Source organism: Calonectris borealis, chromosome 1 (assembly GCF_964195595.1).
Source record: "Calonectris borealis chromosome 1, bCalBor7.hap1.2, whole genome shotgun sequence".
NCBI classification, from domain to species: domain Eukaryota; kingdom Metazoa; phylum Chordata; class Aves; order Procellariiformes; family Procellariidae; genus Calonectris; species Calonectris borealis.
The window spans coordinates 30744683-30771712 of record NC_134312.1 but is presented as its reverse complement, the minus strand read 5'-3'; the positions used below and the strand labels follow the sequence as shown (position 1 = coordinate 30771712).

Below are 27030 nucleotides of genomic sequence, written 5' to 3'. Positions count from 1 at the left end.
ATCATAAGTTTCCTTGGATCTACAGAGGAATTTCTCATTAAAACATATATCCAGAAGTTGAGCTTAATCATAGGGCAAGCCCACGCTCTCCCACAGTGCCAATTCCTGGATTCACACTCCACTTCACGCTCCAGAAAAGGGATGCTCCAGGCAGCAGCTGAGGGACTTACGGGACTGCTGTGCGGATTCCTCCCTGCCTCTACTGATGCACTTTTGCCAGGCTGTCCTTCAAACAGCATGGGATTCAGGAGCAAAACAGCAGAGAACAGCACTGGGTATCTCCAGTGAGTGATCAAACGACCAAGACATTATGGGAAGGAATAGTTTAATCCTCTCTCCCTTTCCTGTCTACTTGTTCACTTTTGAACTGGGAAGAAACACTGAATGGTATCAATCTGGTTCAACTGCAGAATGGATGAGGACAGGAAAGACTGAAAAGTCTGGATTGCATCGCAGTGCTTAAAAAGAACAATTCTGAAATCTTACAAGCCTGTTTAGAAGTGGGAAATATGCTTCTAGCCTCTATCTACCAGGAATGGGGAATGAGACTGGAGAACAGACAGGTATGATAACAGTACTTAAAAATGGTGTCTTTCATTAGTTTGTCAAGTCAAATTTTGGGAAGGTTTTCCCCTGTCTTTCATTAAAAACAGAAAATAACATAAAAAAGGAGTATGTTTTCACAGGAATGGCTATTCCAGATTTTACATTGGAAGGCCTAATTCACTTGTGATTATACCTTGTATATTTGGTGGTGTGTGAGGTGATGGCTTTCACTGGCAAGATGGTGATAAAATAATAATTGTCTTGCCCATAATAAGATTCCACACTAAAATAACGATCCCAAATTAATTATGTCCCTGAAAAACCATTGTTTTTTACAGTGAACATAGCATTCTCAAAACAATATCCTAATGCTACAAAGTCTCTTAATCTTCATGCTCTGGGCATAACCATCAAGGTTACAGCTGCTATCTTGTAAATATCTGAAAATTTATTTCCAATCCTATCAGGTTCTCTTCAGAAAACAAAAAGACTTTGGTCTTTTATCATTATTTTTAATATTTTCAATTTCATTATATCTACCTTTAATATGATTATATCATGCCATTTAGTATAATGTAGATTCATCTAAATAGGCATAATTTTTGGTGACTTTTATTCCAGTTATAAAATCTGAGACCACTCAGATTTGGCTAATTAGCCAAAATAAGCAGAGTAAATAAATAAGGGTGTAAGCTTACCTGATTGCTAGCTTGAGTGACAAAATTTAAGTATGAACCTGTTGAATACTTCCCTTCTTGCTCAAGCATTTTAAGCAGTCACCTTCCTTATATGTTCCCACATTTACTTCAACTTATAGTAGTATATTAAAAATCACAGTCTATTATAGAAAGCTGTACTATTATAGTTGACAGTCAAATTAGCTTTAAAAGAGTACCAGCTTTAGCTAATTGTTAACTGACTTCTAAATTTGAGCTTTTAATTCAAATGTAGGTACCTATACAGGCAGCTTGTTTTTAAAGTAACAATGAACTTCAGCTGCATTTGTTGAACTCAACACAAAAATGTATGTTGTAAGATTTCTGCCAGTCTTAGCCACAGACTAACTAGTCAGGGTACACAAAAATCATGCACGAAAGCAAACTCCACACACATAACGACCTTGGTAAAAACCATTTAGGATCTTATTCTAGTGTCGTAAGTCAAGCCAAGCAGTATATCCAATTCACTTAGGTAGAATCCTGAAGAAATTTTTCGTGTCTTATTTAAGGAGCGCAATTGTTAAAATACTTGGAGCTCACAGGTAAATTGCAATTAATTTAGATTCTGAGGGACTGAACTTCCAAGATCTGACATTAATAAAGGTTCACTTTAATTGGATTGCTTTGTGCTAACTCTTTATATGCAATGCATTTTTCTTAAGGAAATCTAAGGGTCTAAATCACTGACATCTTAAAGTAGAAGTTTCACTTTCACCATTGCAATAAATTCAGTGCTTGTTAGTGCAACATCTGTAGCACTGACACCCTGAAGACATGTCTTCTTTGTGCTCAGTTTAAAGCATCACATCCATCTTGCAGGTTACCATCTAACAAAGATTCTTCACGGCAAATTGAAATGGTACCAAGGTACCAAAACTACTTGAGATGAAAGAAACAGTGCAGTCATGGCAGCACACAGCCTGATGCTGCCTGATTGTATGCTGCTTCTTTATGCTGCTTCTTTGAGCAGAAAAAAAGTGACATGTGGGCCTAGAAGATCACACTGAGATGAGTTTGGGACTACTTTCACAAGGAAGACTATCTGATGCAAAAGTATGACAAAATTTTATCCAGTGTGCTGCCCTGATACATCTCACAAACATTTTATGATACATGCAGCTTGAAATAATAGTAACATACTGGAACAGACTCTACTGCTGTACTCACATTGAGTACTTTATTATACTTGCTCTACAAATAGTTCCAAGAATCTGGCTCCATGTGTTGCCATAAGCCCATGCTGCATGATGTTTCTACATAAATGTATGTAATTGCCTTATGCTGTGCTGTGAGTCACTTCCACGTTAAGTATTCTTTGAGATGCCTGTGGTGACAATGACATGGCTTTTCTGATGCATAAAAAGAAAATTTTGCAACTTGAAAGCACTTTCAGACTCTAATTTTTTTATGGTGTGAAAGAATTAGGCTGTCGTGGTGTTTTATGAAAACTTAATCTGCAAGCAAGTGGATATCTCAGAAGAAACCAATAAGCTCAGAGCTTTGCTACACTAACAGTCTAATACTATAACCCTTACTTCAGCTGGGATGTTCTTGTAATGGTCTGATATGCCACACAGCATACATTTGTAATTTTGTAATTTAAAGAAAAAAAAAAAACAAACTCTTAGATATATAGTCCTGCTGAATCACAGTGATTTAAAGCATGGTGTTATCATACTACAGAGCTTGGTCAGCTCCATAAAACACTCCATATAAAATTTGTTCTCTGTGGGATAAAGTAAAACAAACAAAAAAACCCAACAACACATTTCATACACAGCTATTAAATGCTTTTTGAAATGTTTGATCTCAGAGGAAATTCTGGTTCGAAAAGCAACCATCTATTCATTAACGAAAACCATTACAGTGTAAAAATTGGGCAATTAATTAATTAAGCATATAATGAGATGGTAAATCATACAGCACAGTATGTTCTCTGCACAAAATATCACACCCTCACCTCATATTGGAGTCATATCCCTTGCTATATTAGAACTGATTTGCCCTTCAAAAGCAAACTGGGAACCTTGCTGAAAACAAAGCAAAACAACACTTCATTTTGTTTTGTCAATGCTCATCATAGGCTTTCCTGTAAATGCCTGCATTTCAACCTTCTAATTTGCCTGAGTTGTTACAGCAGGTTGACCAAAATATCATTTGTTAATCTTCTAAATTCATCCTCTTTGCTCTACTTCATGTGATAGAAATGAAAGCTCAAATGCTCAGCCCAGAGAACAATAAAATGCCTTTCAATTATGTCCTGGTTTCGGCTGGGATAGGGTTAAATTTCTTCCTAGTGCTGTGTTTTGGATTTAGTATGAGAAGAATGTTGATAACACACTGATGTTTTCAGTTGTTGCTAAGTGCCCTCCTAGTCCAAGGACAGCTCCCTGCCTACTGACTGAGCTAGGTACACAAGATGGGAGGGAACATAATCAGGACAGCCAGCCCAGCTGGCTAATGGGGTATTCCATACCATGTGACGTCATGCTCAGTATATGAAGGGTAGGCGTGATCCAGGAAGTACCGATCGCTACTTGGTTATCGGTCAGCGCGGGTGGTGAGCAATTGCATTGTGCATCACTCATTTTGTATATTTTATCATTATCATTATTATTTTCCCTTCTTTTTCCCTGTTCTATTAAACTGTCTTTATCTCAACCCACGAGTTTTTCTCACTCTTACCCTTCCGATTCTCTCCCCGTCCCGCTGGGGGTGGGGGGAGTGAGTGAGCGGCTGCGTGGTATTTGGCTGCCTGCCAGGTTAAACCACGACAAATTAATAAATTTGGATTTGTACAAGTTATCATCACAGATTCTGCAGGAATTGTTAGAGCTGCTTCATCATGTAAAAATGTATGCATTTTAGGAAGTAAAACATTATTGATTGATACTCTTCCATTTTGAGGAATTCAAACTTAAAGAGTTTCAAGAAAGCTATTAAATTTGTCAACAAAAGAAACGTAATGAAATAATTATTGACCTGAAACAGTCTCAAAAGAAATTTTCTCTTTTGGGTTTTTTTCTGGGTCACAATTTATAAATAAATTTGAGGAAAAAATTACTATTGCCACTGAAAATGAATAAAATGCAAGAAAAGTTTTCTTTGTTCTCCTCATTCTCTGTTTTATACACAAAATCTTGACATTGTGAATTACAATCTAAAGACAATATTGTCAAAAGTCTAGTTGTCCAACCAATGACAACTGTGAGCTATTTCATTATAAAAAACTTACAGTCACATCTTGAAACTGGAGGCGCATAGCAGAGCCTGATGGTTGTGGTCGGCTGGTGATCTCTAGTATGGTCCTTAACAGAATATCGAGCAGGCTATTTACAATTACATCAATTTCTTCCAGGACAGATTTTTCCTTAAATAAGAAATAAAGCATTTAAGATTTTAAAATAGAAAGATGACCACAGGCATATTTCCTTTGATATTTTTTTAGAAACTAATGATAGTTTTACTACGAATGTTACATTCGAGAAACAAGGGTTGTTCTCCAATTAAGATATTGTTTAATTCTATTGATTTTTTTCTAACAGCTTTCAGTTAATTACATTGCACTGAAATATAGAGGACAGTTACGGGGGTGACTTTGAATACGTAAGCATTCATCAAATTAGCATAGCTCTATTTTCAATTAATATTTAGAATAAAGCAGTAAATAATACACGAGAACTTTTCGGGCAGATTTTTATAGGTAACGCCCATATATTTTCTGGGGAAATTGCCAGGAGAGGCTTAAATTCCAAAAAGTAGAATTCTGTTTTCACACTTTGAAACTATCACCAGAAACAAACAGATGGTGCTCAACCTTCAAGACCTGCTTCAGCAGTAACGACCAGCTACATTGCTTCCCATCAACTGAGTAGCACAAACAAATTAGTCATTTATGTAAGCCTACAACTGCTTGTACGCAACATTAACACAAAGGAACCAAAGTGTTTACTGCCAAAAGAGACCATGAATACCTTAATTACATGCATGAAAACACTTGATGAAGTCAAGTTGTAGTTACTTTTCCTTTTTAATTCAGATGGAAGTATGTTTTCCCTGCTTCAACAACGTTTTCTGTCCCCACTGCAGCAGACACCACCATCTTAATTTGAGCGATTTTATCCACAATTTGAGATGACATTTCTTCACAGAAAGAAACACTTCATAATCAAATGCACACAACCAAACTAAAACTCAGCTGACAAACAGATCATTCAACTTTGCTGACATTGAGGTGTAGGAGTGATTTTTTTTTTTTTTTTTTTCTTTTTTGCTTCCTACACACCCAAAGCATATGATTTGTAACGAAACTCAAAATTCTTGTTTGGATTCAAGACGAGTCTAGTGTCATGGCCATGTTCTCTGTCACTTCATCTGGTATCAAACAACTTTAACTTTGCTTCTTATGAAGGCAGACAGTATACAGTGTATTTAGGAATTGTATCAACTGTGAGGACTCATGTACAAACTACTGTTAGAATGGCCACCAACCTTAATTTTCAAAGCTGCCTGACTGCCAATTCACTTGTCCCCTCAACCTCTAGATTATCTTGATTACCATAGAAGGAATGAAGTTCTGAACTGATCCACAAAAATCATATCAAAGTCACCAAGTTGTTAATATTCTCAATGACTCAAAGACTACTAAAAAGAGTAGCTGCATATCCTGAACATTGGAGAGAATTTTATGTAGACACCCACTTGTTATTGTGTACATCTCTTGTGTCTCCAAATGAAAAATCTCCTGAAATTAAGACCAGATATGTAAGCCTTTCTCCCAGTCCAAAACCACAGCTATGCTTTATCATCTCTCACTTTATCTTGTGATGAGGTATTATACTAATCCAGGAGCAACTGCAATGAAAATGTTGTTACAGTGCCAAAGTTGCAAGCCGCATCCATAGCAAATCACTGATGGAGCAACTTTAATTGCTGACAGTGGTATGAAATGAAGAAACACATAAAACAGTGCTCAGTAATGCATTAAAACATAATGCATGCTGGCCTTGATATGTATGTACTGCACTAACTATAGGCAATGTTTGTTTTTCATTGTATTATATCCCTTTGCCTGTCAGAACTCATCATCATCTTCATATTTGCAATACACCTATCTAAGCCAGTTCCCATATGCAGCTTTGACAGACGAATTTGCAAACACAAACATCAGAAATCGGCCACAAAGTTTATCAGCTAACAACCAAGTGCAAGCCCCTTTGCAATACTCACATCAATCTATTTACCTATATCACCCCTGTGTCCCCTATGACTATGAGCCCACAATAGAAAATGCCTTTAAAAGAAAGTGGACATTTCGTTATGTCTAACACAACACTCAAAAAGAGTCAAAGCTTGGCAGAACACTATGCACTACAATTAAAATATTCTTGCATGGGAAGAAAAGGCTTATGAGAAATCAAAATGCAGAATCATTAGACAGAGAACTCTTTAAAATGGACTTGGTCAAGGTCCAGTTTGTGACATTAAATGTCACTGAGCCATATAAAGAAGTTCAACACCTTGTGGATGTGACATGGTGTTTACTTACTGAGCTGTTCTTCTTGATGAGGCAAAATATGTTGCTAAGGATACGTGCACACATTATAAGGTCCTTCTGCTCTTGTAAATGCATGTGGAGATGATGTAAAACTACCGGAAGAAGAATATATCGAGAATCTGGAAAAAATGAAGAATTTTATGAGTAGGAGCTTCTCGTGGAATCATTTGATTTTAATACTGACATAAAATGTGTCTTCAGTCCAAAACAGTATTTCTGATAAGCAGAAGCTTTTACTTGCTTTAACCAACATTTCTGATAAGCAGAAGCTTTGACTTCATAATCATAATATCCTAAAGCAAATATCTGAAGAATAAACAATATGCTGAAAGTCAGTATGTCATATCATGGATGGAGAAAAATACCACTGTGTGGAATATACTACATTTAACAGCAAATTCTAAGTATTTATTGAACTGTCATGCAAAAAAACTTAACACAGTAATACTTGTATTCAAAATAATGTGCAATTATGTCTAGTGTTCCCTGCCATTTGACAGGATCCCTTTGCAAGCCAAGGTCACAACAGACTTCATCTTGAACTTATGTTATTCTACAAATGAGTTCTACTTTACAGATGAGCAGTACTTTCAGATTTCTTTCAGGATTTTCACTTTTCCATATTCCTTACTCCTACTGACTATGAGCAATTTAGACTACTGGTATCTACATAAAATGATTTGCCTTTCCTCTATTCAATTTCTAAACACAGCTCTTTGGTGCTATTTTCGTCCTGAATTCTCTCAAAATCATGCAAGAACTTTATTAACATGCTACTTTTTCTTGCTTCTTTTTCTTATCATTAAAAATGATGTTAAATGGGAAGAGCCCTAATACTAGCACTTGTGATAACACAATAAACACCTATTTACAACTTGATAAATGGAATGGGTATTATTCATTTTCATTTTTGTTGTTGGTTTTAGATCTTTTCCATAATTGAGAAATGCTGTTCTCATAAAAATGTACTTGAATCATTTCCTCTATCAAAACATTAATGATTATTATATGCTACATTATCTAAATATATTAATCTACTTAGTTCCTTTGTTCCTTACTGTAATTATTTCCTAAAAATTGAGTTATCTAGCTGGAAAATTACTCCTTTAAAATAATTTTGCCAACCAGGTCCTGTTCGTGAATTAGTCTTTTTCTTACACTTTTTTCTCCTCAAATATTTCCTCCATTTTTTCCAGGAGGAAGAAAAAGATAGATTTATTCTGAGATTTTATTTGTTGAATGTTTCTGTCATTCACTGAAATACAGCACTAATCTTGTTTTTCTCTATTATTCCCTTGTTTTCATTGTCTAGTTATCTGTATAACACAAGACAAATCAGATGGACAAGTTGATTTGTACACACTATTTAAGTATATTCTTACTTTTGAAAAAAAGCTTGCCTTTTTAAGCAGGTGTTCCATGCTTACTATTTATTCATGTGTTCTGCTATATCTTCCTACTGAAGAAGAATATAAACAAAGACTGTATGGCAATAGGCAAAAGGCCATCAATTAATCTAAAACCAGTGGTACTGGAACCCAAACTTGGGAAACAAATAGCCTCTATCCAGTGACTGCTTACTTCTGCAAGTGCCTCAGTAGGTGTTCGTCAGGACTGGCCTGAGAGTTCAGAAGCTTCAGAAGCTCCAGTTCAGCCAAATCAACAAAGCATTTCCTTTTTGTCTACCTAAAGAACAGAAGCTCAGCAAAGTGTTGCCCCAGGTAGTCTGAGATGTCAAGTGTGCACAGCTGCCACTGACCCATCCACTGCAAGATCTATAGGGTCAAAAGGAAAGCGAGTAGGAAGATAGCTAATGTGCAGACCTGTAGTTAGGAAAGTGCCAGCTTCTGATCCCCACCACTAAATCTGCTTATTGATTACTCATAGATGAAAAAATAAAGCTAATGCCTTCAGCTGAAACGAAAAAGCAGGACTCTCCATTCCTATAAAAAAGACCTAATCTCTAGGTTACAGGGGATGGCTCCTTTTTCCTGCTTTCTGTTAGGCCTTACATGTACTGAATTCTTGACTATCTGGTAACCCACCTTCAAGAGAAGAGCTGAAGGGTTCACTGTGAAAACCAGCCTGTGGCTCTGCGGTTGGGGTGCTCTCCTGGCAGGCAGATGACAGGAAGCTGAATCCAGGCTGACAAAGCACTGAACCTGGTCTTCCATTCCCAGGCAAACGCTCAAATCACTACTCAAGTCCACAACTGTCACAGAGCAGTTATACTAGCTCTTTCACACATCATTGGTGCGAGCCTTATCCTTTGGGCCATAGGTCCTCTGAGGACAGCAGATCCTCTCTTGCAGCTACAACTCAAATACCTCAGTCCAGAAGGTGAGGAGAAAACAGGAGTAGTCCTGTGCCAAAGTGTTTCTTCTTGGTTAATTCTAGGCAGCTTCCTGATGAGCACACACAGGATTTGGTACCTTTTCTGAAGTGCCCACTAATCTGTGCACTGCTTACATGTAAGCGCAGCATTAAGAACTCCATTTTGACGACCAGAGAATCTACGTGTAGCAACACTTGACTTGTAAACAGCCAACTCTTTGTGCTGGTTTTGTCTGGGGTGGAGTTAATTTTCTTCATAGAAACTCATATGGGGCTATGTTTTGGATTTGGGCTGGAAACAGTGTTGAGCGAGTGGCTGCGTGGGGCTTAGTTGCCAGCTGGGGTTAAAAAACAACAGTCCTTTTTGGTGCCCAACGTGGGGCATGAAGGTTTGAGATAACGACAAATTTGATTGGAATGTGCTAGACCGAATTTATAGCTGTTATTGCTGTTTAGCTGTTAATCGGCAGGCTTCTGTACTTGCCATGGGGCTTGCTTACCTCACTGTATATTAGAGTCTAGTGCTCGTTAGTGGCTGCTTTTTGCTTTCGCTACTTGCTGCAGTGCTGCACTGCTGATCATCTTGCTGTGCCGTGCCTGGGAACACTCTGATAACAGCAATGGGGATGCGCCTGGGCTGGCAGATGGCCAGGGCATCGCTGCTGTTTCTGTGCTGCTGTACTGGACAGGCTGGAACTCCAGCGTGAACTTGAGTCGAAGGGATTGTGACCTGTGGATGAGTCCACACAGGAGCAGGACACCCCGAAGCATCTGTGGCCATGGATAAGCCCATGCCAGAGCAGGTACATCTCGAAGCATCTGCAACTGTGGTTATGTCTGTGCCGCAGCACGCATACCTCTGAAGGCATTGTGGCCCAAGGATAAGTCCACGCTGGAGAAGGTACACCTTGAAACATCTGTGGCTGTGGATAAGTCCATGCTGCAGCAGGTACACCTTGAAGCATCAGTGGCTGTGCATGAGGTCATGCTGGAGCACCTCAAAGCGTGTGGCCATGGATAAGCCCACAACAGATCAGGTACACCTCTGGGAGGATTGCAGCCATGGGTAAGGCCATATTGGAGCTGGTTAACTTCTGAAGGGACTGTGGCTGTGGGTAAGGCGATGCTGGAGCAGGTATATCTCTGAAGGCATTGTGGCCCATGGATAAGGCCACGCTGGAACAGGTGCACCTCAAAGCGACTGTGGCTGTGGATAAGCTTATGCTGCAGCAGGTATACCCCTGGAGAGACTGTGGCTCATAGGTAAGGCTCCACTTGGAGCAGGTACAACTCTAAGGGACTGCAGTCTGTGGATAAGTCCAAGCCGGAGCAGGGCAAGGGGAGGAGTTCATTGCAATGTTAAACCCTATGACCTGGTCTAAAGGGACCAAGGGTGGAGATTGCAATAGATCTACCTTTAAATTGTTGTAACTCTTGATTTGAGTTGCACGTTACAAGAATTACTACAGCAGGAACCACCCGAACCATGGAGCCTTACAAGAAGCAGTGCAAGGGCAGCAGTGACCCGACCTGAGCTGGGTTGGGTGCCCAGTAACTCCACACAACACACCACCTCTCCTGTCCTGAGTGACCACCATAACAGATGGAGCCCCAAGTCACGGACTAAATAAACTCAATGGACATTTTGTGGACATTTTATGGATGTTTTACAGGGGTGGTCCATAGACTAAGGAAATTATATCTGTGTATCGTATCAAAGGATGGGAAGGGGGGTGGTGGTTAATGAGGATATATCCGATAGTGTGGGACCTGTTTAGGTGGAGAGGTGTAGTGGTATTACAGAAGAGGAGAGCTGGCATATTCACCTCTGAGCCAAACCAAGGACTATGTGAGAAAGTTTGGAGAATGTAGTGTACAATATTTGTCTCAGGTTACTCTTTTCCTTAAAAATTGTCAGCTGCAATGTGAGCCACTGTATATAGAAAAATTAATGAGCGCAAGGAATGGTGCAATAATCAGAACTCCTAGCCATCAGTCACTGTCCTAATTTTTCTTCTGTGCAGGAAGCCAAATTAGCTGACTGTTTAAAATGCTAATACTTGCCCTTTACAAATATTATACAGAAAGAGAGGAAAAAAATCATGACATAGAGCTTTTCGAGTACATGCTTGGCATAATTAGAAAGAAAGACTACTCTGGGCAATCTTTGTGACCTTCCTATGCAAGCTACATTAACGTTTAATGTTTAACCCATAATGTTTTCCCCTTGCTTTTCAGTTAGTGGTAAAGCAAGACATACAAAACTTTCTTTATTCTAGTGTATTTTAAAGATTAATTTCAGAAAGATAATATTCATTTCAATGACTATATCTGAACAGATGGTCAAAACTTCAGCCTGCTTGGAAAAAGAATTAGTGTAATTGAACATTTTAAACAAACAAACAGCATTCTCCTTGAACAGTGAGAAGCAAGGAAGTCGCTCTTGTTTTTGATAGTTTTACTTGGACCTATTCAATTTACACCTCCTTGTTTGGGAGAACCACTGGACTTGAGGGTGGTAGGAGAAGAAAAGGCAAACAAACAGTTATGACTGCAATCCCAAAACCAAACATATATGCCTGCTCTGTGACTGCATGGACATGTCACTGTTCTCAGAACAGTCAGTTTCAAAACTTTTGTACGGAACTGTTTTCAGTTTCTTTTGAAAGAAAAAATTTGCCTGTAGTGCAGAAGGAAAACACAGGTATGGCTGAGAAAGTCCTCCCTTGGCCTAAAAAAGAGCCACAGATGCGAAGCATCATTTGCAAACCTTTTGCAAAATATTTTCTGCTCTCCACTATAGAGGTACTAATAAAGGCTGAATTTTTGTATGCAATATATATACATACATCTCCCCACAGGTGTAGAAGCACACATACAAAGAACTCCAAAGAATAGTATATTGCTGTGGAAGACAAATTAAGAAATACTAATTAATCTGAAAAAGATCCTGGAGTACTTGAAAGCAGTACTATGGATCAATGTGAAAAACCTTCATGTTTTGAAAAAATTTACTCTTTTTTTTTTCAATTCTGTGTTAATATGTAAAGTTTAACGTATTTTAACTAAAACTAATTCAGGATTTGCATCAACAATTTCAATAATGATAGGCTTTTTACAGTTTTATAGCAATCAATTAGGTTGCAGTGATTACTGAGATAACTTACAAGTCTCATTAAAGAGAAGTTTTGAGTCTTTATCAGTTAATGGTACCTTTTCCTGAACTTGCTAACAACTTTTTTTTCATTCCCATAGGAAGTCTAACATGTAACAACGTCCTTTCTGTGAGGCAGTTCAAAGATATTAAATTACTCTCACTGATTGTGTCAGATATTCATTGCTGAATTACTATAGAGTTTCCTACGTGTACATTCTCCTGTGATGTACAGGATGCAATTCTTAGATGAACTCATTCACAAAGACAGACTGAAGGAAGCAGTCAATCTCAGAAAGAAAACAAATAGAAAATTATCACTTTTCTAATCTATTGGGAAACAGATAAGGAGTAAGTTACATATAAAATAAATACATAAAACTTTGCATATTAAATAAATTAAATAAAATGAACACATGAAGATGTCTTCAAAACATCAACTCAGGATTTTTCCTAGCTTCATAATTTATATATCATATATAGATATCATATACCATATGACATCTGTAGTGTCAATGGTCAGAGAATTAAACCCCTCCTCTATTTGTTTTGAACAGTTTGGCCCACTAAAAGGAAAAGGCCTGCTCAGCTACTCTTGCGCAGAGGTTCAAATCCTCATATTTTGGGAAGACACAAGGTTTCTTGCCTTGTAAGAACATTCTCCATGTGATAAAGACCTGCACCACAGATTATAACTGGGCTAAGATACAGGCTTTATCAATATGGGATTTTCTTTTTTTAGGACTTTACCTACTAATGTAATCTCTCTTCCGGTAATTGACGTGTCTGATTGGTGGTGATTCCAAGAAAACTCATCCTCTTTGGCGGAAGAAACCGAGACGTTCCACTTACACACCTCACGTTTTCATAGCTATTGAATTTGCAAGCTCAAAGCAGTGCTCTTAGTGTTCTGCTAATTCCTGTTTAACCATGTCGAGAACGACATGGTTCAAGATGTGTTTCTTTGTTACTGGCCTTAACTCTTCCCAGCAAAACAGATTTAACTCTTCCCCAGAGCAAGCTATAATAATATTTAATGCACAAAAAAAACCAAATGAGTGCTAGACTACTGCTGTATCGGAAGTGACAAAGGTAGAAAATTTTCTGGGTACAGGCATATGTAGGTCATCAATTTGGCCGTTCTACAAGTACCAACAGGGATGCGTCCAAAGAGTTACACCCACAATACCAGGAGACTGGAGGAAAGGCCAAGAGGAAAAAAAATACTGCTAGTCTTTATAAGCAGGAAAACCGTAATCTGTTTCTTTTTCGACATCCAGTGTAGTGTACTACAAAGATGCAGAAGTAAATATGGAAAAATAAAAGTAAGGCCTTAACACCCACTAACTTTTCACAGGAGCCAGACAGATAACTGCTGTTGACACCTTCTAACATCTCTGTAGTTCTTATCTATAGGAAGAGCTGAAGTTTAAAATCACTGAAATAGAAAAAGGTTCTAAGCAAGCTATACCAAAGCCTCAATACAGAGCCATTTCAGACATCCCATCCACGCATGATCAGTAAATACAATATATAACCTGCATTCCCTAGAGAGGCTGGTAGAGACCAGATGCATCAAATACTTCTGAAATTGTACTAAACATCTGTGCTTGGGCACCTTAAATCAACCTCTGCCATGTCTGATGCTTCTATTTTCAACAATATACCAAATATATCTCCCAATTTTAGCAAAAGCATAGCTTTAGTGTCAGTTGATTTCTGCAGCAGTGGGCACTAATGTATTAGTTGTTCAGGCCCTTGCAGCACAAAATGCATAAAACTCCCATGCTAAACTACTCTCACTTGTTTCCAAGCAAGCTCCAGATAACAGAAAATGTTATCTAAGAAGTGCCCTCCTCATTTTTAGATGTTTGACTAAATAGTTATTTCCTGCGCTCCATCTAGTTCCAATGTGTTAGCTAGCACCACAGGTTGCAGCATTCATCATCTTCGTCTGGGAGATAGAAATCAATTATTTTCACAGCAGCAAGCCTCAACTTCACATTAGGATGTACAGTTTACTCTGCACATTAACATAGTCTAGTGCAATATTTATTTTCCCAAAAGGATTTTAAAAGGACTTCCTTCTAGGGATTGACTGAGGGAAAGTCTACTTATATTTTTGTATTTTAAAGAGACAAAACATTAAGGGCAAAGAGACCAAGATGCTGATCTCCACATGACCCTTCAACTTAATGATGACTGAAATTATACTGTACAAGTGTTTGCCTGAGCTTCCCATCACGGACGTTGGGAGCTTATATTACTGCCTGATGTCTTTCACATCAGTTTCCCTGTGGTCTAAGGAATTTATATTCTATTTGTGTATAACCCACGTGTAAAATCTAACATGTAATTTCCATTGCTTTTATAGCCAAACCAACTCATATGACTTCTTAATAATGAAACTTGATTTGAATAAAAAACTAACACTTTTACAAAAGGAAGCAAACAAAAAAAATTGTCATATGGCTGAAAGTAGAAATACAGTTCCAAGAAAGTCCTCAAGAGTCCCTTACATGGCATTAAATAACTCTCTTTAATTACATTAATTCATTTGGATCTTCTGGTTAGGCTGACCTACCTGAGATAATGGGAGGAAAATGGAAATGATGCTACCTGGTCCCTACATAGTTTGGAAAATTAAAAACGTAAGTTAGAGCGTCCTTAAGATTGCTCCATGAATATGTCATCATCTACCCAGAGTACCAAAGGTCTGTTCAATCAGCTGTAGGGAAAGCTAACTGTTCTGGAAGGGACCGCCATGGAGGCTCACAAGGGAAAGGGTGAGCTGTTTTTGCAACCAGAATGAAGCAAAGTAGCCAGGATCCAATACTTCTTACCCATTTCTCTGAGTTCATACTTTTAAAGTACAATCACTGAAAGCATTTTGAAAAAAACATGTTCTAAGATCTCTTCCTTTATTTTGCAGCATCTCAAAATATTTATGCATATCCTGGTGGTTTTTGCAGAGCCTTCATTGTTGTAATGTGTTTATCTTGAATACCTTAGATGGTAAAAATTACTGTTTCTACTGAACTCCATCAGCCAATATCCAAACAGCTCTCAAGAGGGCTTTTGGTGAGTACATTAACACTTATTAGAATTCTTTAAATCTCTTCTATTTTAATACTTTTGTTTCAAAATGAGTTAATCTCAAATTTACTTCTATGGGTTTCACTTAAAACAGAAAAAAAGAATGCCAGACTTACTACCACACCGCAGTTTTTTCTTCCGCATAGCAAATAACTATGCTGTTACATACTTTATGCACAACTATCACTTGCATTTGTGTAGCTTTTTTATGCTACACTAAGAAATGGATGATCAAAAGTGCTGAACTAGCAAAAGTTACACAAATACGACTTAATGGATAAGTGACAATCTGTTTGCTGAAGTGCCCCCAAAGGAGAAAAAAAGAAAAAAAAATTAATTTAGTAAGGCTTTTTCTTTCATAATTACTTATAAAGTATAAGGTAAACTTCCTTCACAGACATATTGCCAGCAGTAGATCAAAACAACACTATATTTTAAGAGTCTTTGCCTCTAAAAAACAAACCACTGAACTTAGCCAACCGTATTCTTGTAAATGAGCAGCTTGTACAGAGCAGTGCTTCAAGAATTGTTCCTCAGGAAGCACTACTCTGAGCAACACTCTTCCCTTCAGCACCTGCTGGCCTGCAAACCAAGCACACAATTGGAGTTCCTTATCTGCAGGCAGGGTAACCTTACCTGGGTTCGTGTACAGGTGACTCTCTACAGTTTTTCCAATACTCTGCAGTTTAACAGCTTGAAGGGACTCATCCCCATGCATGACTGTTGGCAAGCTGCCCAGAGCATCGTGAACCAAATTTGCCACTTCTCTTACATCAAAGAGCTTCAAAAGTTCAGAGTACACTGATGGGAATGAGCTGAGAAACACAGCCTAGAGGACAAGGGCAAAAATGGACAGTCAGATATTGCAGTGTAGCTTGACATTTATGGAATTTAAATAACTATATAAATTTAAGTAACCATAGAAAAATGCCTGGTTTTACATTTCAAGGGTAGTTAGTAGCTTTAAAAATGATCATATTTTCAGAAGAAATATTCTCACATTCATTAACGGGCTTCTCACATTCATTAACGGGCTTACACTTGTGACTATTTTCCTTTAAGCACTATCTAATGACTGTTCATTTATCCCAGGACAAAGTGAAAGTAAGAAGTTCAACTTAGAACAAAAATATTTATACTTTACAGATTCTTCACAATCTATGTGTGAGAGGAAATTTTTAAATGGATAACAGAAGCCAGCTGATATCAGAACAAAAAGATTTGAACGGAGTTGTTTTGGTTTACTTTTTTTTAAGATAAGTAATATAACAGCCTCCATATCTTCCATTTTTCAAGTAATGAACATTTTTATTTTGGAGTGAGACAGCACTGGCAGTCTTGGTTCACTTCAACAATCCTAAAATAGGGGTAGAAATTCATTGGTGAGTATAATGAAAAGGAAACAAAACACTGGAAAAGAAAGGAGGGCAATGCCAGAGAAAGGAAGCTAGAACTGACATTTCCTTCTTCCTCTCCAAATCCTGCTGATTGAGAAAAGCTACTCATACCTCAGACCTTCTTCACACTGGTGTCAGAACAAATGACATACAAGGTTAAAGATACTGAAGAAGAATTCCAAATGTGGTTATTTATATCATTTTGCTATTACCTTTTCACCCCACCGGCTTACATGATATGAGATGGAAGAACCACTTCTCTACGCTGTTCTCTCTGATTTGCCATTGTCTTGGAAGAACAATCTTCTACACAGCTTAAGAAATTTATAATTCTTAACAGGTCTTAAACACCTTTGGTTACAGAAACAGGGGAAGAGGACAGTATATCTATGAGCTGTAGGAGTTGGTAAATCTATAGCATTTAATGTAGAGAGCTGTCTCCTGTGTGGTTTGCCTCTGTGCTTTATCACTAGTCAATTTTAGTAGTCTCAATTGAAATAAAGCTACCAGCTGCGTATTAAAACATACAGTTCAGCAAGACTTAAATATTTTCTATAAAGCATGAAAACTCTGATAAGTCTTTTGTATGGCTCAAATTCTTCAGTTCCAATGTGGTTAAACTAAGCTGTAAAATGCCCAAAACAGAGAAATTACTTTATTTGTATCCAGCAATATAATTATAATTCAAAATTAAATATTAGATTTAGGATTATCTTTGCCAAGCATATTTAGAAGCTGCTGGTATGAAAATATCACACTATAGGACAAAAGGTATGAGGATGAGCTGAAAATGCCATTTTGCTCTAGCAAAAACACATCTTCTTTCCTGGGAATATAGGTAAGGACATGCATACATCTTCTATACTGGACATGGAAAGTGGCAATAAACAAGGCATGCTTGAAAACTTACTTGTAGTTGAGATAAAGCACTAGCTCCTTTGCTGTCTTGGGAAAGGAAGAAGCGTACCGACATAAGCAGCTCTTGAATACAGCAGCGAAATTCCTCCTCATTTTGTCCACCAGTGGCAATAGAGAATAACCTTCGAGACTGGACTATATATTTAAAGATATATTCCTGTGCCTACAAATGTCAAAATCAGAGATAGCTCATAAAAATGAACCAGCTGATCTTTAAATAGAACACACACAATGATTATATAATACAAATAATGACAAGTGTCTGAAACAGGACACCATGTTATTTAATACTGGCAAATCTTTCTATTGAAACACTAACAACGTTTCAAAAGCACAAACTCAGAACTGCTCTTCCCTTGCCTTTCATAATCTCTACAAACCAGGGAACACTTGGTTTTTTAGCAAATGGAAAACTGCAAAATCTCAACACTGCCCCCCCATCCCTTGCACGTCTTTGGCTACAAAAACACATATTGCATAAACACACAAGGCCAATATAAGAATAGGCTCAAACTTTTGAGCTATTCTTAGAATTTCTCTGCCTGTTAAAAGTTGTTTTCCTGTCAACTGTTAACCACATAATACAAAAAAAAAAAAAAGTTAAACTAAGTTGCAAAACTAAATTAAAAATACAGCCCTTTCTTATTAGCAAGACACCTAAGTTAACAGCAGCACAGAAAAGCACAGAAGGGTACCATGTTGATATTTTACTTCCAGACTGCAACACCTGTCCCAAATGGGATTATTGTGTTGTACAACTCAGCCTGACTCCACGCTGTGCTTTGTTGATGGTACAAAACAGGACAACAAGAGCAACCAAAACCACCATTTTTAGTAGAATTCCCTGTGTCAGCTTTGAACCATTAAGTCAGCATGCACGTCTGCCATTAGATTCAGTTATACAACAGACGTTATTATCACCAATGAAGTCTACATTTGATTTCTGAGATCTAACTCTTACTCATGTATATCCTCATTCAGTACAGAACATAGAGCTCCTGAGTCTAGTGGTAGTAAGCTCCATTGATCAACTTATTGACAAGAGAACGATGAATAAACTGACTGCACTGAAAGGGTCTGCAACTCCCTAGAATTAGTACTACCATGCCATCATTTATACATACTCCACTTCATTTCCCAAGTTAAACCTGTTTGTACTGTATGAATACATCATTCAAATATATAATTGCCTTCGATGATTTTTATTACCTTTAGTACTTCCTGTATGTGCTCATGCAGCTCCACTTCAGTGACTCGATCAATATGCCACTTCAGTACTTTTATAAGATCTCTAGAATACCACATCAGAAAGTATTATAACACAGAAGTGGGAGAAGGGTTAACTTTGCATTTAAAATGCAAACCAGTATCTGTCATATGAGAAACACTGACAAAAAGGAAAAATATGTGACTAGATTTCACTAATCACTACAGGCCCAATATTAGACTTAGTTTTCAGTCTGCTGAAAGCCACCTAGTAGATCTCTAACGAACAGAAAATACCACCAGCATTACATATGCAGTAGAATGATTTTGACAGGGATACATGAGGTCAGTTAAGCCAGAAGAGTCCCTGCCATCATGGACTATCCCTGCTATTCCACGCATCGGTTTGCAGTCTCATTAAACTGCATTGGTTTTAATGGAAGTCTAGGTAGCAAATAAATACAGAGAGTATAGCAGAGTAAGTGATGCTTATTAGTGCACTGCTCTACACAGACAGTGACACAGTTGCACCTGGATGATGTTAAGGCTCCTATGTTTTTCAAAGTAATTCAAATAAAAAAATCCACCGAAGAGAAAAATTTTAAAATGAAGCCAATGTCAGAGCATTAGCAAGTAACTTTTCAGGTAACTTAAAGTTGTTTTACTCTTTTTTAATGGCCTAAATCTGGGTGTTCATATAAGCATTGCATTTTATTTCTAATGATACCGTTTAATGTAATCTAATGATTGATTCTGCTTAGTTTACTAATAACTGTCAGTATTCAAATCAAATAGAAAAAGTACAGACTTCACCTGTATGCAAGTGCTCCTGCAAAATGACTTTCAATGTAAGTGTCCATTACTGGCTTAAAGTGGTGAAACTTGCTGTCCTGCAGCAAATTTATTATGTGAACCTAAATGTGAGAGAAAAAGGAAAAAAAAAACACTTTTTTTTCTTCCCCTACTTAGTTCTTAAATAGTCTTAAGCATCATCACAAAATGACACTTACCAAACAATCAAATACTTTTGATCCATATTTTTGAGAGTTTTCATCTAAAATCCCAAATAAAGTGTCTAGTGTATCTTGAAGAAACTGATTGGAGAGAATAAGAGACAGTGTGTTATTAAATAAGTATTTTTGTGACACACAAATATATTATTTCCCTCATATTATCTAAAAGGATAGAATGGTATATACCTTTACTATTTCTGAACCATCAATTTCTTTTAGTTTTGAGAGGCAACCTGCAATTTTATCTGGGTGGGTTCTCCATTTCAGAAGGTCAAGCATATCTCCTGCAAAAACAAAATGCAAGATTAAAGCTGGAAGCAAAGCAGCATTTCAGATTTTAAATTCTACTATTACAGTCCACTCAGCAAAACTTGGCTTCATTAAAACAAAAGAAAACATCTCAAGATTTGCTATAATATGATCTGCCCAACAACAAATTTTCATTCCATCCCATAATTGCTCTACCAATAGAAACAAGAACACGGTACTGGGTCCCTAAAATCAGTGTCCTGTGGCAAATATATAATGCAATCTTGTTCAGATATTTGTCAGCTACCATCTTAGGAAAAGGAATTATTTTGCTGTCTCTTGTCCCATCGAAGGATGCCTTCCAGAGCTGTCATCTGACAGCTAGAAATAGTCTCCTAATTACTAGTTTGTATGTATTTAAAATACTCATCTTCCTATGTCTTTTTAGAGAACAAACACAATGCTTCTAAGATCCTGCTTTATTAATAAGCAACACAATCTCTTCTGGAAAATAAACTCTTCTGAGCTAAAACATAACTGAGTGTCTTCGCAATTCCTCTAATTTTAATTAATTCTCCTTCAGCTTTCTTGTAACTACATTACAGACGAGATTACATCACTGTTTTCTATATCATTAGCAAGCTCATATGTCTGCTGTAAGCACTTGATATATATGTTCTAGAATTTAGGGTGTTTTTTTAGATACATCATATTGGTGACACAAATAGTCTTTCTCCTGTTTAATACTGTTCAGCTCCCTGACAGCAGAATCCCCAAGAGTCTCCATTAGGGCATGATCCTGCCTTTTGTACCATCAGATTTGATCTAATTTCTACCCTTTCTTATTAATTATTTAAATCAAAATACCTTGTTTTGCCTGTATCAGATTTTGATTTTTTCCCTCTCAACTGATGAGCCCCTTCAACTACATCTTAGCAGCAAATTTCATCAAGAGGCTCTCCAGTGTCTCAAGTTTTAGTGAAGCAGCTCCCATCCCCATCCCTTCCACCCCTCCAAACAAGAGATCAATCCCAGGCCTAATCCTTCAGATCTAGTAGTATTTTCCTTCCACTCAGGAAAGAAATTCCTTCCATTACAGTGCAACCTGCTAGTTCTCTTTTAGCCCTTATTTACCAGTTTTAAAATTCTTATTCTAATCTGTATCTTTTCTAATTTCCCATGTGGTGCGCTATTGAAGTCCAGATGGTTTAGATCTGCTACGTTTCCTCTGAAGAAGAATAATAAAAAAAACTTTGAAAAGAAAGATTAAGAAGTTTATTCTGGCATGATATGTCTTTGATAAATTCATCTTACAGCACATTCCATTTAGCTACATGTCCATTTTTTCATCCATGATTTCTTGTAAATATTTGCATAAAATTCATCAGAGGGTGATGGCCCAGTTAACGTATCTGCTCTTCCACCTGTCTGAAATGTAGGTACTATATTTATTACTCTTAGGTCATGTGTTATTGCTTTCAGCTTCAGATATGTACTAAAAAAACCACCTTGCTATGAGATTGGGAATTTCATGTCCCGAACCATTCACTATCCTAAAATAGAGTTTTGCAAAGTCGGCTTGGCTTTTCAGCAGTTTTCACTTGATCCTGACCCTTGCTGAACTCTGACACGTTGCTGTTATTTTTCTCCCTTCTGTTGCAGGTTCTCTGCTTAATCCTCACATTTTCTGCCCGTGACTCACTCGCTTATGTCTGCAGTGCTCCTTTCAAGTTGTATTCAGAGCACAAAGTTCCACCTATTTTTGAACCGTTGAATTAAATAAATCCCAAAGCTCCTTTACATTCACGTTTACTACTTCCACGTTTCACTAACCGGCTTTTCAGAATTTCTCAAAGCCTGGCCGTTTGAAGCAGAAAACCTTAACCACCATCCAATCCTTCCATCAGTTTAAGATGAACCACTGGTCTAGTTGATCACTCTCCAGCAATGTCTTAGAAGGATCCAGTTCTTCTGAAATGTTCTCAGTACTTATCAAACTAAGTAGCTAACAGCAAGTGTTCCTCTTTGGTTCAGCAACTAACTGGGTGCTTTCCACCACCGACTGTTTTCACACTCAAGTAACATTTCAGCCACACCCATCTTCGTGTCATTTCTTTCCCAGTTTGCTCCAGAAAAGCTCTTCTCTCCCACAACAGGAAACGAAGTAATATTTCTGTCTTTAATAACATTAAATAAATCTCCACCTATATTCAAATCTCGCCAGAGGTGCTAACAGCAAACACCCTACATGCTATTCCACTAATATTTTGCTGCCTTAATTAATTTTGGTGGGCACAAATTGTTTTTATGCATTTTTATGTTTCTTTTTTGTTTTGCTTCACCCTATGCTAGCATGGAATGATTTGGATTAAGAGAGATCCTTGAGTTGCACTAAGAGTGCTGAAAGGTCCCACACGTGCATCCGAGACACATCCCAAAGATAAGGACAAATGATATGTCTTATTATTCCTTCTGTCAGGAATTTTCAAGAAACAAGCATTACGAATCCAGTGAACTGCATTTGTCTTTTGGATAATTACATGGACTTCTACACTTCATTCTGTTTAAGCCTCAACTTAAGTTGAGGAGTAGCAAGACTAGCTAAAGCTGTCAGTTTATAGCAGGAAAAATATTTCTATTGAGATTTGCTGGAGGAACTTGGTGGGAAGACAGTTGACACTCAATATTAGGGATTTGTTGGGGGATTAAAATAGAAAGGGAAAGCAAATGTCAGACACTCACTTCAAAGCACTTATTTCAAGGAAAATGCTAAGAAGGAAAGACATTGCTGAGATAACATTAGCAAATAGCCCAAGCATAAATGACATGAATAGGAAATCTGACATGTGAATCACAAGGGGAAGGGATAGCAATGTGTCATGTATTAAGAAAAATGAGAATATAAAATTGTCCCCCAAAATAGGCCCACTAGGAAAACATACTTTTGGAAAAGGGAGGAAGTCAATGCTGATGATAAATTTTGCTGAAGAAGAAAAACATTTCCAATGCCTTCTCTTATTCATGATCAGATTTGTACACTAAAAATAGGCTACACCTGACCTACCATTCCTACCAAACAAAACACTCCCCTTCTCAAAGTCCATAATTTAAATCCCAAGTGCTAGGTTTAAGAAAAGGTTTAGAATCATGTGTATAAGGAAGTGGTTTGGGATGATCTTTCCATTTCTCTCCTATAAATCCCGAGACATCAGAAATTGGCCTGGTGTAGCACTAATCACTTCGAAAGGAAAAAGCTGAATTCCAGAACTGGCAGTCTGCGTTCCTATTCCAACAGGCTGCTTCTGTGGTTTCCAACACTCCCTCCAAACTGGGGTCCACTCTGGAAAGCTGCCCCCTGTTACTTTTGTTTTACTAATCACCAGTTTGGCTTTTTTTAAATGCAGATAGATGGATTACACCTCTGCCTTGCAATAGATGTGCTGTATGGCATGTTGCTCTGCTGATGAACAGCTGCTTACTAGGCATCTACTGATCGGTGCTGAGAAATGAGTGGATGCCAACTTGCTAAAATATTCTGACTTGCTGGATGGATCCTGAGTCTCTGGCAGCAGAGATCCCTCCTATATGTCAAAAAGTAAGTAAGACTATATTGATAACTACTCAGTAGAAAAATACTACGTTCTCTCTTGCTCTTTTGGTTTTTTTTAGGATAATGAAATATAACTACCCAGCTAAGAATGTAATGTATAAAAGCTGGTATACTTTTTTGATAACATTAACTGATTAACAATCCAGGATCAAAAGTCAAGCTAAGGCAAGGCTAACTGGCAGACAGATTAGATAAGGACACATTCTTATGAGATATGTTGATGAACGCACAGACTCCCCTGGTTAGGAGGTCTCTGAAAATTATTTGGAAATAATCCTACAAACCCCTCCAAAGTACCCAGGGTAAGGAAGTTATGGATCCCAACAACTGGGAGTCAGCCTCCTTCCCCCAGTCCCCATAATTTTAATATGCATGAGAGCTGATGGCATGTGGGAACAATCAATGAGAGAATGACAGCTGAGTAAAATTTCCCAGCAAGCTAGTAAAGCTGCGGCCTAATTCAGTCACACCCTTTACAAGTCTGGGTTTGGGGTCCTTCCCCACTCCATGGCAAGACCAATAGCATAATTTTCAATTCATTTCCAGGCTGGACATTGTTGTTCGTAGACACAAGCAGATCTCTGAGAACTTCAGAAAAATCTCCAAACTTAACAGATTAAAAAATAATCAGCAATTTTCAAAAATACTAATACAAATGTTTACTGAAAAGTAAATATACAGATCTTTTTACTCCTGTATTTTTTAATAAATATGCTACATTCTCTCAGGGATAACTGAAGTAATGCTCACATGACCAAATATCCACATGCTTTGCTCTATGTTCATTTTCTGAGCATGCAATAGGTTTTGGCAAATTTTTGTTTAAAAGAATGGGGATTTGGAAACTCACCAAGATGAACTTCCCAAAGAAGATCCTTGGAGAAAATATGAGCCTGTCTATTGAAAATATTTCCACCCTCTGAAGTACTGCTGAAATAATTGTTAACTCTTTCAGAGCTGAAAAGGGGATCAATATTATTCAGATATTCTACACCCTCTTACTCAGAATATGGTTAAAAAAAAAGGAAATTTTATGCCCTATGTCACACATCTATTTACATGAAGTACAAAATAACTCCTCCTGTACTGTGAACATAAATTAGTATTATAACCCCAGACAATAGCGCAACTATTTATCAGTGAGACACTTAAGTTCCGGGCAGCACTTTCATGCATGTGTAAGTACCAGTAGATTCTTGTGATTTCCTAAATCAAGGCCTTTAACTGAAGCAAATTTAGTCTCTGATTGCCTATTAGCAACCTTTGGGAAAATCTTTTACTGGCTAACTTTTGTTACTTTGAAGCTAATTGCTATGAGAATACAGAATGGATGTGCATAGTGAAACAGACCACTTATTATTTGCACATAGTTCTATTTTGGACACTTGCTACTAAATGGTGAAAATTAAGACGATTATTTCAATTTAAAAAGCTGCTCTAGTTGTTGTTAAACACCTATAATCAATTTGAAAGCAATTAGCAATTTTATCATCATACATATAAGAAGGGTAAAGACATAGTCATTCACACACGAGAGAGCTAAGCAAGATCTTAAAACTGTGATAAACAGCTCAGAAAAAGTAATATGAAACTGTGGGGATATCAAAGAATGGTCAGAAACACATTACCAATACACAATACACAATATTCAGAAATTTGTGGAAAACTGTTCAGTTACAAACTGTAGTTAATATAGCAAATAAACAAGATCTTAAGAATTTTATACAGAGCAATGGTAAAGACCGCAAACACATGTATTTCTATCTGCTCCTCCTTATATCCAGTGTATAAGATTGTTTTAAGTAGTAGTAAACATTTGTTGGCTTTAAGGAAGAGAAGTGATACCACAAAAAAGCAATATGCACCTAATTAAAACCAAACTGCCACAGCCTAAAGCCTACAATAAGTATTTCATAAAAACTCTACAACAAACAGATTAAGAAGTTTTGTAAAGCAGCTGGGTTTTGATAGTTGATTCCAAGAGTGCTGCATTTGATTCCAATATCATGTTAATCTAAAAAGCATTCTTGAACTACTTAAAATCAGTGGTTTATCATGCTGCATTGGTTTCCATCTGGATATAAAAAATTACGAAGAAAACCAGTTTGTAAAATGGATAGAACATAAGCTATTTTTGAGTATATCCATGCTTGCTTGGCACGGAAAAGGCTAGCTATCACACTCATTTGAATTCATCATGTTTTAAATAATCAACATATCCTACCATTTTGTGTGAGCTTAGTGGAGCAGAGAAAGGACGTAATCCAGAAGGACTCTTTAGTGGTTTTTACTGCTTGGCTGTTGTTTCCTAGGAAAATTCCCTTTGAAAAGGGGAGTTTGAGGTAGCGACCAGAATCCTGAAGGTTTGTGTTTTCTTCACACTGTGAAAACAAACAGATAAAATAACCATACTGCATAAAAAAAAAAGGACCAAATTCCTAAATCATATAAATTATTACTGTTTCTCTGCCAGAATTTGAAGAATTTTCACTATGCCTGTGGCAACTTTGTTTTTGGATCATAGCTTCATATCTGACATTGAAGTCTAACAAATTTGCACAGGTTATGTCAAATGAATAGCTATAAATTTTGGTGTTAAAATCTAAAATTTATCTGTGAGCATATCAAATCCCCTGAACTGAAGAGATAACTGTTAAATGTGGAAACAAAAATTCCACAAAAATGAAATATCTCTAAAAATGATAAGATTGAGTAGATCTACATAAATGAGCTTGCTTGATTTTCTAACTTCAGCAATTCACTAAGAGGGTATCATGGGGTTCACTTTGTGTGTTTTAATTGAACTTAACTTTGTGAAATCCATTATAAATACATTGTAATATAATAGTAAGACATAGTAAAACCAGTGCACTGAAGCACATACCTAGATTCAATTGCAATTTGTAACAGGAAGCTTAATATTAAACAATCAGCAATGGATATTTTAATTGTGACAAGATTATCACTCATTTGGTAATGAATACAGACTTTCTCAACCTAATGTTTCCGGGCATTTAAAGTATGTTCCAGAGGAATCATTAAGCTAATGATTATTAATTCAAATTACCTTGTGTATAATGAGTTCATGGGTGCCATCTGGCAGAGTCCTCCCATTTTCCTGCATCAGAGGCACGAAAGAAAAGCCAAACAACTTCTTCTCACCCTTTTCTTTCGCTGAAATACATATGTAAATAGCAGCACTTAATATTATACATTTTAGACAAAATAAAT

General features: G+C 37.2%; 1 protein-coding gene across 1 annotated transcript in view; it reads right to left on the bottom strand.

Annotated features, from left to right (window-relative positions):
- DOCK4 (dedicator of cytokinesis 4) overlaps positions 1–27030 on the bottom strand; it is a 262203-nt gene that overhangs the window by 67333 nt on the left and 167840 nt on the right. Inside the window, exons 16-25 of the mRNA XM_075147683.1 lie at positions 26867–26973; positions 26024–26180; positions 20127–20224; positions 19938–20021; positions 19741–19841; positions 18931–19012; positions 17714–17884; positions 16043–16235; positions 6814–6941; positions 4501–4635 (exon numbers count right to left, since the gene is read on the bottom strand). Of these exons, the coding sequence (XP_075003784.1) occupies positions 4501–4635; positions 6814–6941; positions 16043–16235; positions 17714–17884; positions 18931–19012; positions 19741–19841; positions 19938–20021; positions 20127–20224; positions 26024–26180; positions 26867–26973 (1256 nt within the window). The remainder of the gene's footprint in view (positions 1–4500; positions 4636–6813; positions 6942–16042; positions 16236–17713; positions 17885–18930; positions 19013–19740; positions 19842–19937; positions 20022–20126; positions 20225–26023; positions 26181–26866; positions 26974–27030) is intronic.